Below are 12,574 nucleotides of genomic sequence, written 5' to 3' on the forward strand. Positions count from 1 at the left end.
TTAGAACCACCATTTGCTTATTGCAGTTCTCCCTAGTACCTTAATAATTTCGCAGCCTACCTTTATATTAACATCCAAGCCTCAGAAATACGAGCATGAGACGCGTCCTCCGAAGGGGACCGTTCCGAGTGGTGGTTCGAAACAAAAGACCGAATGACCAGTTACGAGGAAGTGACAAAATATTATCGCCTAGCTCGACGGACAATGCCGCCGCCTCACCCGGCACTTAGTCGGGAGGAGGCGGTCATCCTAAGGCAAATGCAAACCGGGTCACTCCTAGCCCCGGCAGTGCTACACGTTCTCCACCCAGACATCTACACGAGTGATATGTGCAGTGTATGTCAAGTGGGTCCGGTGGACCAATGGCACATCATGTGGGACTGTGCCAGGTTCCCGACCGAAGCTGCATCAAGGACATACCCGCCGGAACTTAAGTGCTGTGCGAAATACAGACAAGGACATTCAACTATGGGCCGTCCAGCAGGCCCGGGGTGCGCTGGAAAAGCACAAGCCTCACAACTCACCACAAACGGGCCAAATGAGGTAGTGCAGAGTAGGGCATAACCCCGGGTCGACTCTTGGCCAGCGCCACGATACATACATACATACATACATACATACATACATACATACATACATACATACATACATACATACATACATACATACATACATACATACATACATACATACATACATACATACATACATACGTACGTACGTACGTACGTACGTACGTACATACATACATACATACATACATACATACATACATACATACATACATACATACATACATACATACATACATACATACATACATACATACATACATACATACATACATACATACATACATACATACATACATACATACATACAAACAACGAAGAATACAGGTAGCCAGCGCTGTTTAATAGAGAGTTAGTCGGCCACCTCTACTCTGGGAACCTGCACAGGCGCTGGTTCGGGAGGAGGTGGAGGCTGGTAAATCTTCATTGGCGGTCCCATCGAAGACTTGAGGATGAAAAACTGAACGTTGTCCCAGTTGTTCTTCAGACAGCCCATCAAGTGGGTGATTGCCGTATTCGCATTGTCGACCAGCTCGTCGGGCTTCATCTTCACGTGGCCGATGCACATACCGAACGTCAATATCTGCAGGCAATGTTAGCAACGACAGACTTTGCAACAACCGTTTTGATTGCAAGCATCTGCGTGTTGTCCCTTCCGCATGCTTCGGCAAGGGTATACGCGGGCGCGGCTGCAAGCTCTAGGACTTTCTAGGAGCAGCACCGACGGAGAAGATCAAAGCAAAATGCTTACGCGGTTACATATCATTATACTCATTCCAAAATTTCTTAATGGGTTCTTGAAACCTCCAGTCTTCCCAGCCTTTCAATTCTGCTTTAAGTGAAGAGACTACGCATCCGTGAGCATCTAAGTCATGGTAGACAATCGTAACGAGGCACGCAGCGACAATGGACTAAACGCGAAGAATACTTTTCTTTCGGTATCTCCGTCGTATCATTATTACCCAGTATACTAAGTGGCTTTGAACAACAGCGAAAGGAATCACGCGAGATTGTTTATTGGGCAGAGTGCTGTATGAAACCTATAGATACCCTATTTAGATCTAAGCAGGTGCTACAATTGTCAGCGTAATTGAAATGTATGTGTAAAATATGGGTTGAAAAATATTTACAATTTTTCTTGGGGCAGAAAGCATATAAAATATAGCGGCTACATGTAAAAATTCTCAGCGACATTTCTCCACGCTGCATTTTCCAGGTTGTCATGCCCACATTTCTTGCGTATACAAGAGCTATTTTTCTAAAGTATTTAATTCTGTTAGGTACGAGTCTTTATGCCTTCAGAAATGGGCAGAAACGTCGTGTAGTGCATATTCACTTAAATGCAATCGCGGCAAAAAGTCCGAGAAACATGTATGTTGTTTCGTCACTGAGCTGACCGCGAAGCCTTTACGAAATGCCTTCAAGGCCTTTACATGTACATGGGAGGAGGAGGGGGGGGGGAGTGGGAAGAGGAAACCACATGGATAAAGTGCAGTCGAGTAGCAAAAATTTTCTAGCAGCGTTAACACAAATTCATCAACCGGTGATTGACACAATAAATACTTGTTAAGATTCGTGAAATAATCAGAGTTTAGCGGGCTGTCAAAGGAGTATAGAAGGAACGCCTAAAGTCAATCGTTCTGTTCCGCCCAGCCACGGTGGCTCAGTACTTGGGCGCTACAGCTGAACACATAGGCGTGGTTGCGACCCCAGATTCGCGGCCACTTTTCGAAAATAGGCACAAAAAAAAAACAGGGTAACTGTGTAGTTTGCGTAGCAAGTGGGGGTTGTCGAAAACTCCGGAGCCCTCCACGACAGCGTCCCTCAGAGGTCGAATTATGTGTTTTTTTTCCTCATTGCTTTGCCGTCGCGTGTCTATCTTACATGTGCGTCTGATTTTAACGTTTGCGGTGCTCGCATGCACCTGCACATCGAAGCTTCGGAGGCTTATCGGCTGCATGGTCTTTTCTGTTTCAAGTTCCTTAAATACCTTGTGTAAATTCATTTAGATATAAGCAGACGATGAGAGCGAAGCATGAACCTCTGAAAAGTGAACCAACCAGCTGAGGTGTAATTCATCGCTAAATAAATTTTATTTCCGTGGACCCCAACGTCGTCTTGCGGCTTGCTAATAAAAAGTAACGACGGGGGGTGGTATGACTTGGTTATGCCGAATTAGAATTAGGTGCGCTAGCGCCCCGGTTATCGCTTTGATTATATATCACACAACTTTCCTGATTATCTTATTTTATTCGACCGACAGGTTCGGGCTGTGGACCGTCCTACGTCGGGGTAAAATTATCAATTTTACCCTGACAGTCCGCCATCTGAAACTGTCGGTAAAATAAAATACGATAATCAGGAAAGTTGTATGACCTCCTTATTGAATTTCTTTGGCCCATTAGTCAGAAGCAAACTATACATATATATAGACCTCCTTATTGAATTTCTTTGGCCCATTAGTCAGAAGCAAACTATATATATATATAGAACTCCTTATTGAATTTCTTTGGCCCATTAGTCAGAAGCAAACTGTATATATATACAACTTTCCTGATTATCGTATTTTATTTTATATCGCCGATTTGAAGTGATGTCAAGTGACGCAGACCGCCGAACAATCATTGCCCGGTCATGTTAACTACCAACGCCAACTACCGTGTACCAGGATGCAGGACTTCGAGGAGGAACATCGGCGAAGTGCGGGAGTAAAGGTCGTAGTGCTAGCTAACTAAAAGACCTACGAGGTAATTGTGTATTAACCAGTGAGTTCAGATTCAAGCAATTTTACAACCTGAACATTACATGAAGGTTTATAAGGTTAAAAAGTGACAACGTAAGTGGAGGCAAGTGTAACTAGGTGCTATAAGGCATAATGAGGACCTTAAGCCGACCACGTTTACACGAGCGGTCGTTTTGTATCAGGCAGCGGGTCTCTGACGCCAAATGGCTAACCTAAACGCCTGATTTTCGTTTGCGACTCGATGATGCTCTGCATCAATGATTCGACCTAATTACCTCCCTAAGTGTACCAATCACATGCGGACAGGGCTGTTGTTGTTGTGGCTGTAGGAAGAAGGAAAAGAAAATGCACGGGCCTGCTACTGGCTCTGTGGCTGAGCCCCCTCTGCTGCCTCATGCAGACAGAAGAGAAAATAGAGAAGAAAGAAAAGGAAGAGGGAGAGAAAGACGCGCGCCGCAATAACGGCCGTCGTCCACCATCGAAACGGTGGCGGGTGCAATGACGGCCTACAACAGATAAAAATTCGGTGGCAGGCTAGCCCCCGCCGCAAGCGGCGGTGACCCACCTGTCCCAGCCCCATCCTCTGCGGACAGGGCTTCTCAACTCGACAGGCTGGTGCTAAAAACGAGTCAGACTCGTGACACCTTCTCCGTGTTCAAACAACCTCAGTTCGACGGCCAGAATTCATTCAAAACAGACTCGCGCCGCCTGTGTTGGGTTCAAACAACTGGCGCGGCTGGTTCCTGATCAAAAACATTTGCGAATAAATTTCATGCGTCCCTTTCTGCACTGAACATGTTTCTTAAAAAGCGCCAAGATGCACGAACACCCAGAAAAACTAACCAAGTTTTAAACGCCTCTATTGATCCTAATCGCGAAAGTGTCGCCAAACAGGAGTACTTCAAGAGCTTCCAGTTAAAATAACACGCAGACACAACCTAAACTCCCGGGCTCTGTCTACGTCACAATTTGTCTTTGCTTTCGCGGTTGCTGCAGTGGTAGGCGGTGCATACAGCAGTAACATTAGCGGTTGTTGAAGAGGGCGCACACATTTGCTTTTACGCCAACATCACGTCAAATGCTCTGCACAGTAGCACAACCTGAGAGAAGGCATTGTTGGGCTAGTTGGTTACAGTTCATTTTTAGTTAAATGCGCAAAAGCTCACACGAACCATAAGGAAACTAACGGGACTGATCGCTATTTACACGGCCTCACGTCGAATAATTTGCACAGTAGCACTTCTTGGAAGGACTCGTTGCTGGGATAGTTGGTGACAGTTCATACTTGGTTAAAGGCGTGAACCACACGTGGACACAAGGAGAGTAACGAGACTGGGCGTTCAGTGTTGCCTTCCTTGTGTCCGCGTTAGCCTTCGCGCCTTTAAAAAAAAAGAAGTAGCGCTGCTGTATTGTGCAAACTCAGGCCTCTGCATGGTGACACGCCTTGAGCAAAGGACTGGTTTCAGGAGAAGCTCACCTTCCTCATGCGAAACCTCGTGGTGCACTTGAGCTCCTGCATCTTGTCCGCTAAGTTTTCGGTCCTAGAGACTGGTTCGATGGGCCTGTTCACGCTCCTGAAGATCTGACCAACGACCTTGTTGACCAACGTCATTGCAAAGTCGGACGCAACGAAAGCGTGGTACTTGCGCGCTTTGATAGAAAAAGAGAACAATGGGGGGAACACTTAACCTCCGCCTTTAAAGGTATGACGTCAAAGCGTTAATAGTTCCATTTTGCAACATTCCCTTTTGTATCCTCGTTGGGCGTCCATGCGCTTTGCTACTCTATTGATCAGTAATATTTATTAAGGCGAAAGGTGAAAGCTTTAATAATGCTATTTTGATGAGGCCAAAATGGGGACGCTAAAAGTGAGGCCACAAAGCTTAGCGCAGTGTAGTAGTATGACGCTTCCTTATGGCGTGGTTTTGGTGTCCACAGGAGAAGTGCGACAGATGCAGCACCTTTCTTTCCCTACAAACCAATTGCTAAAATAAAGAAAGCATTAGTAGGCTGGGCAAAACTAAATAATAATAATTAGTCGTAAGAGTTATTTATTAGTGATGAATAAAAAGTAAAACGAACATAACAGTTAAAATAAACCAATTAACATAAAATTGAAAATAACGAAATAAAAAGTAAAATGATGTAAAATGACAATATACACATTACAAAGTAAAAAATTATCTGGGGCTTAGCTTTAGTTAAGTGCGGCACGTCGCGAAAGCAATAATAGCATGGCTACGCTATAGTTAAGCTCATAGTGTAGACAATTGTGATGTACCATGCTTGACCGTACGATTAACACAGAGTTTACTATTTAGCTTTATCCACGTTGAACATGTCGACAAAGAGTCTTCACTGTTCAAGGCGTCCATTACATTCCATTCGGAGTCGTCACCAGTTGAGGACGATTCAAGAGGCGCGCGCGCGACGCGCTCGTCTAGCTGCGTCTTGAGCGCACCTTCGATCGAGACGCTGTTCCCGTTCTTCATCTATGTATCCCGCTGTCGTTTCCTGGCTTCATAGAGACGGCGTGACTTTTCTTTCTGTTTATCAGGATGCATAGCGACAAACTCAGCTGAGGGAGCGTGAGTATTTATATACCCATCGTTTTCCTCCTCCTCCTCCTCTCAACTGCGAGAGAGGAGGTGACAGCAGCGCCTCCACTCGGTAGCCACGCGGCCCCAGCTGCAGCGCGCCGTTAGTACCGACCGCCGCTACCCGGCGACTCGACTTGGTAGCCCATTTCTCGCAGCTGGTATGACGTCACAGTGACGTCATCTCATCCGCGGCGCTCCATGCCTACCGACCGCCGCCACCCGACGACTCGACTTGGTAGCCCATCTCTCAGAACTGGTATGACGTCACAGCCATCTGGGGTGATTAAAGATAAACGTGCCTACCGACCATGGCTACGCGAAGGGCTGAAAATGGGAGTAGTAATGATTTCGCAATAGAAGTAAAAATTACAAAAACCTTGCGGCAGCGCTAACCCTTTCCAATTCTCCGAATGCCGTTGCTGCAGTGACCTCTAAATGTTTGTGCCTCTATTAGAGAGATTTAGTATACCGTGATCCGCTATCCCCCTCTATGAGGCTCTACCTCGTGCTGATTGGTCCCGACGCGGCAGGTCCACGTTACATGTTACTACAGGTCCAGAGTTACTACAAACAGTTAATCTACGACTTCCAGCATGTGGCGCCATCGATCGGCGTTAAGGGAATCTGAGCATGCGCAGTGCAACGCGCCGTGGCGGATCACGGTAGCGGATCGCGGTTAACTAGAACTCTCTATTACCTCACCATACTTACTAGCACAAGGTAGTAACTTGTAAATAGCCCATTATGTAAACGGCCATCCGACAAAGGTATACTAAATCGGTTTTGTAAGACTGAGTCGTACGACGTGTCTGCTTGGCCTAGGAGAAGGTTGTCGACCTCGGGATCCAGAAGGCCCGGAGGGATGGATTCCGACCTCACCTTCCAATCTCAAATGCAAAGCTAGATCTGACGTCATATGCAAACCCTGCCATGTCAAGTGCTTTCGTGACGTCACACAACCAGTTGACGACCAGTCTGTGCACAGTCATGTCACCGGTCAACACCTGCCGGAGCCACGCCTGCAATTTTTGGCTACAACGTTGAAAACGGCGACGTTGTTTTTTTTTGGAGAACGTGGCCTTTAAAATGAACTACTACATTCGATGCCATACTTTGAGTGGCTTGTAGTACCATATGTAATTCCATTAGTTCATGCAGCGTTCGAACACAGGCAAGAACTACAAAAGCGTCAAGGAAGAACTAGGCTCCTTGGGCAAGCTATATCCGTCATTAAACACGGAACCGCGACTCGCATTATTCGCCACATTATACTGGCTCCCTCCTCACCCACTAGGGCTGCAAATTACGGTGCATGCTATGAAAGAGCTCACTCTTAATGCGAACACGCGAGCAGGTAGTTGCCCTTTTCAAAGCGTCATTACGTCTAGTCGTGCTGCATATGGAATCAAAGTAGAACAGGCAGAGATGGATTTGGAGATGGTGCTTTGCATGTCCTCCCACTTCAATGCATGCAAGTCCGGATCAGGAGCGATGGCGCTTTGATGAGAGCGACCTCCTGTTCGCGTGTTCGCACTAGGAATGGACGACTCCGTCATAGCGACCAGTGACGAATGTGAACGCATACCAACCTAGCTGCCTAATTTTGTTTGGGCGGCCCTTCAACTCCTTGATTTTCTCCCAGTTGATGTAGTCCATGCCGCACTCCTTGGCTTCATCCAGGCGCGCCTTGTGGCCGAGGAAACAAACGCGGAGAAACGGCTTCGGTACGTGCTGCAACCTGGGAGAGGGAGCGCAAGAGTGACAAACAGCGTTCTGACTTCATTATTACACATTCATTGTTCAAGATGCTAGTAGGCATCCCATGACAAGATCCACTTCAATCTTTTTTTAAGGCGAAAGCCTTTAATAGCTCATGCTGCCGTGGACAAAATGTGTCCAGCTTTTGCGGCGGCTCTGATTGGCCGAAGGGGGATGACGTCATAGAGGTCTCGACCACTCACAGAACACCACCACAGTATGCGTGTATGCGTGCCTTTATGGCCATATGCCATCAATTACCAATTACTAATTAACGACTAATTGTTTAAAACTAATTATTCCCCAATTATGTATTCATTTATTGACCTATTATTGACTAATCAGTTAAGAAAGAATTCAATAACCTACTTAATGACTAACCAATTAATTAATTATCAATTACTAATCAGTGCGAGCTGAGTAGCAGAATGCGGCACTCAGGCTTTCGCCTTAATTTCCCTACTTTAGTCGCTAAAGTCCCTCGTAATTATTTATGAAGAAGGTCATACAGTTTGTGAGGCTGATATAAAGTCGACTGGATCAAGTAACATATACTCGTAATGGTATGCTAGAAGTGCGCATTGGCAGGTACGTGTGTAATACGAAGCCAAGATAACTGAGGTGAGGCAAGGGTGACTTAGATTCGAAGAACAGGCAGCTATAAAGTAAGGGCTGGTAATCTTTTGCCGGTCCAGAAAAGATGACCGCACCAGATGCAAGGCGACAATGATTGAAAGGGCGCTTGGTATGTCTTCCCAATAAAGTAGCACCAAGATTGTAGTGCAATACTTCGAAATGTTTCTTACCGAATTCGTCGCGTAAGACAGTTGAAGTTTGTGCAAGTAACATTTAAGGGAAAGCAAATATCACAATGGGCCCTGTGCTCGAAACTACTTTACAGTGTCCAGTGCATACAGATCGCTCCTGGATAATGTGGAAGGAAATGCATAACGAATAAATGAAATGCTTAATCTCATTAAGCTTTGTATCGTATAATCGGGCGGATCAATCGCTGTTATGCTCAATCATTATATCTTCTTAAGACCACTCCTCTGTGCTTAATTATTAATTACTAGGGCTGTACGGCTAAATGAGTCATATACTTTCCATTCGCGGGGGCTCTGAAGGTTGATGGCCAATTTAGTTTGCTAGAAAGCGCATTTATGCCCTTCGCACATTTGAATCAAACGTGTTGGTGACTTACTTGACGGTTCCGGCGAGTTTTGCGTTCTTCCTGCGGTCGTATTGCTTGAGCGCGAGTTGAAGCTCGACAGTCTCGAGGAAATTACGGCGCTTATTTCCCGCCGCCTCGAGCACCGCGACAGCGCACTCGCGCAGCGTCTCTTGGCGCACCCTGCCGTCGACCACCGGGAGGACAGGTGCGGCGTTGCTGCAGCAGAAAGGTAACGGGGGGTTCAAGTAACAATAACAAGCAAACTAAGAATAATTATAACATAAACGACGCGAGCGTTACTAGTTACACGGTAGTTTAATTCAAGATGAAGGACTCCAGCTTGTCTACAAGGTAGTTACTGTACCACAGCATATACAATACATCATGGGGCTTGCGCGATTAACAGGGAACACTGAATTTTGTACCCCAATCCTCGCATCCTACTTCTAAGGATTCGTCGGCTGATTTCAGCACCAACAGACAGCGGCAGTTGGCCGAGCCGGATGAAGCGCCCTTGCTCTGCCTACCAGGAAGTCTCAGTCGGGGGACAATTTAATATAAACGTTTTCTTTGGGGGGGTCACCTTGTCGTCGGACGCGCCGAGTTTGGCGTGATTAGTGACATCCTGAGCTATATGGCCGTACGGGTCGAGAAACGCAATTTACTGCCAGCCTCCGTATTGCCATTGGGAATTTATTTTCAGTAAAACGAGGAAGGTACACCTCGCAACAGCTTGCACTAGTTATGGCATGACACTACCTCTCTGCAATCAGAGCGGTTCATTTGGCTGCCAAAAAACGTTGCATGTGCCCGCAAAAATGAAACTCTCGGGCTGTTAGTCACATAATATATAATGTAGTACCCCTCTGGTGTTTGGAACTATTTTGGTCAAAAAAATGAAAATGCCCTAGCCCAGAAGAGGACCTTGGCCTCAAGCAGGACTGAAGCTTTACGCCCATGTACTGTCGGGGACAATAGTCCTGGAACACGCAAACGGCAATTCAATCCCACACAGCTTTCTTGTCGGCCTGTAGTGTCAGACTATAAACTTGTGAATGCGAAAGTTGGACTTGGGTTTCGTTATGCTTTGTAGAAGGTGAGGGCGATCATTCGTCCACATCACTCAGAAATTATTATAAGCGCCTTCCCAATAGTAACGTGACTGAACATCTCAACCAGCTAAGTCCCGTAAATAGGACAGAACATAGCGGTTCTCTGATGTTGCGGTTTTTCTTTAGCTGTTACTCTTAAGATCAATGTGTATGCATGACACGAAATAACATAAAAATGCTGAAGGAAGAGTGCTACCCAACATTACTGTAACAACATTAAACGAGCGGAACAAGGGAAAATGAAGAGAGGGGAACGACACTTACATTGTTACGTCAGCATTGCCATGATTGACAAGGCCAGCGCTTGCGAATGGGGCAGAGACGTATGTAATCTGAACAAGATTGCAGTCAGGCTTGAAACAAAATCACATCGGGCTGTCTTCTATAAGGATCTATATTCTATTTTGAATCCATGCATTCATCTGGCTTCGTTCGCTTTTGTTCGATGACGTAGCCGCAGGTTTGAAACTTCCCTGGGAAGCGACCGTTTCATTGGCTCATTGGGGATGACGTCATCCTTAACCGCTTATCGCAGCCAAAACGCACCCAATGGTGAGCAGGTACCCATGTGGGATCATTAACGAGGCCTGAAGTTATGACCTTAGCCGTAGTCAACCCTTGGGCAGCAATGACGTCACCATTGTGCCATCAGCGCTATCACGTTCCGGTGCCGCCGATAAACACTCACCGCTTTCAGGATCGTTCATTCTAAACGACACGGGACGATCGTCAATAGACGGGCGTGGTACGCGATATCTTACACACGCGCGTACACACGCACCCACGTGATACGTTTTGCCGAAAAACATACAGCTGACGGCTGCGTCCTCTGGTGCAAAAATGGCGTCGTCGTTTGGCAAAGTCAGCGCGTACCTTCTCACAATAAAAATGTGTTAGTGGCAAAATCGCAAGTAACACAGCTAACGCTGTTGTGGCTTGGCTAGGACCTTTCTGGTCCACCTGGTAAAAAAAGGGAAGCCTCAGTAACAATCCAATTCAATCCAATCCAATGTGACAGCACACAAAGTCAAGGAAGGGGCCCTGAAAGGAATGGAGTTTTCAGAAATTTCGGCAAGAAATGTGCTTAATATAACCACGCTACAACTTCAGGCTCGCTCTAGTTTTGCAAAGGTTTCAGTTGCGGGTATCTGAAAACTACTTAAGCCTTGTTAGGGCTACGCTAGCCGTTCTTCAGCAGTGTGAAATTTCTGGCCAAGATGTCAAGAAAGGCAGCCCCGGCCTTAAAGCAAGAACGGCAATCAAGGGGTTAGTGAATACCAGTGCCAAGATCAGGAGCGCGGCGAAAATGAGGGCAGTACGAACCTCACACCAGGGACCCCGGGTGCGGCGGCAATGCCGATCTCCTCCATCCCGGACGCCGCACGGCGGCTGAAAGGAAATGATGTTAAGGGCAACGGCGTATCTGACGATGATGACAAAGCAAAGTTTGCTGATAATAATGGAGAAGAGGAAGATGGTAATGCGGTGGACAGTGATGCCACACAGCAGGATGAGAGGGCTGTGGCTGTGGAGACAACCAAACGACGCCTTGAGAACTGGATAAGGCATACTAGATAAATAGCGTTGGTGGCGTTGCGCCAGGGCGGGACAGACTCCGTCAGAGTAGGGAATTGACTTGGCTATCCAGTCGAAAAAACTACAGAACTTTGTCAAAAATACTAAAAATACCCTGTACTTCTGTCGTAACTATCAGATTTTTCTGTAATTCTGTAGTACGTTCCTGTAGTTGCGTAGTTTTTCTGTAATATATTTCTGTTTTCTGTAGTTCTGTAGCACTTTTCTGTGGTAACTACCGAAATTTCTGATGTTACTACAGAATGTTCTGTCGTCACAACAGGTTTTCCGTCAAAAACCGCACAGAAATTCTGTCGTAACATTAGACAATTTTTTGTAGTTTTTTCCGACTGGTTAGGACCTGTCTGGTCCACCTGGTAAAAAAGGGAAGCCTCAGCACCAATCCAATCCAATGCAATCATGGAACAGAAGTGCCGCCATGTCGGCAAAACTCATGAAGGTACAGATCTCATTAAGCATGCAATAGATCCGCTCTGTCATATCAACCCTGAACTTCGAAGCATCAAAAGAAACTCCGAAAAGTGGGGTCATCTGAAGCAGAAAAACATTTTTTCCCCTCTCAAGCAGAGGAAAAGCTGATTCTTAGTGATGTGTTCTTGTATCACTAAATGGGGCCAATTTTGCGGGTTGCGCGATGTCAACACTCAGCTAATAGGGGTGTAAGGTGTAGTGTGACAGGGACACCTGTTTAAAGGTTCTCGGCCATCAGAAACATTCCCATCATAGTTTGGAGAGGAGGCCCAATTCAGTGAGGTGTTTGCATGGTAATAAACTTTGCAAGCTTATTGAGACGAGGCTGGTAAAGAAACTGAGGGATACTTAAGCTTTCCAATCACCTTCTAAGACCTCTTTCTTGTATATGGACTTTCCTACTGTCTAGTTAGTAATCACTTAACTTCTTTCTCTTAATATCTCACACATGCTTTTTATCATATAGTATTATGTGAGAGGGCGCCAAACTATAGATATAGAGCCCCGCTTAACCCAGCCGTGCGAGGTGGCTCATCTACAGAGCCAGT

At 46.1% G+C, this 12,574-nt stretch overlaps 1 protein-coding gene across 1 annotated transcript; it reads right to left on the reverse strand.

Moving 5' to 3' along the window:
• Positions 1–908: 908 nt before the first annotated feature.
• LOC146173484 (large ribosomal subunit protein uL1-like) lies at positions 909–11,329 on the reverse strand. The gene is made up of 6 exons (XM_084585205.1): positions 11,283–11,329; positions 8,878–9,063; positions 8,480–8,551; positions 7,505–7,653; positions 4,793–4,965; positions 909–1,155 (listed from the first exon to the last, which is right to left on the reverse strand). Exons 1-6 carry the CDS (start codon positions 11,327–11,329, stop codon positions 925–927), a joined length of 858 nt encoding a protein of 285 aa, XP_084441331.1. The 3' UTR covers positions 909–924.
• Positions 11,330–12,574: the final 1,245 nt, after the last annotated feature.

Source organism: Amblyomma maculatum, chromosome 11 (genome assembly GCF_055883805.1).
Source record: "Amblyomma maculatum isolate TAMU_Amacu chromosome 11, ASM5588380v1, whole genome shotgun sequence".
NCBI lineage: Eukaryota > Metazoa > Arthropoda > Arachnida > Ixodida > Ixodidae > Amblyomma > Amblyomma maculatum.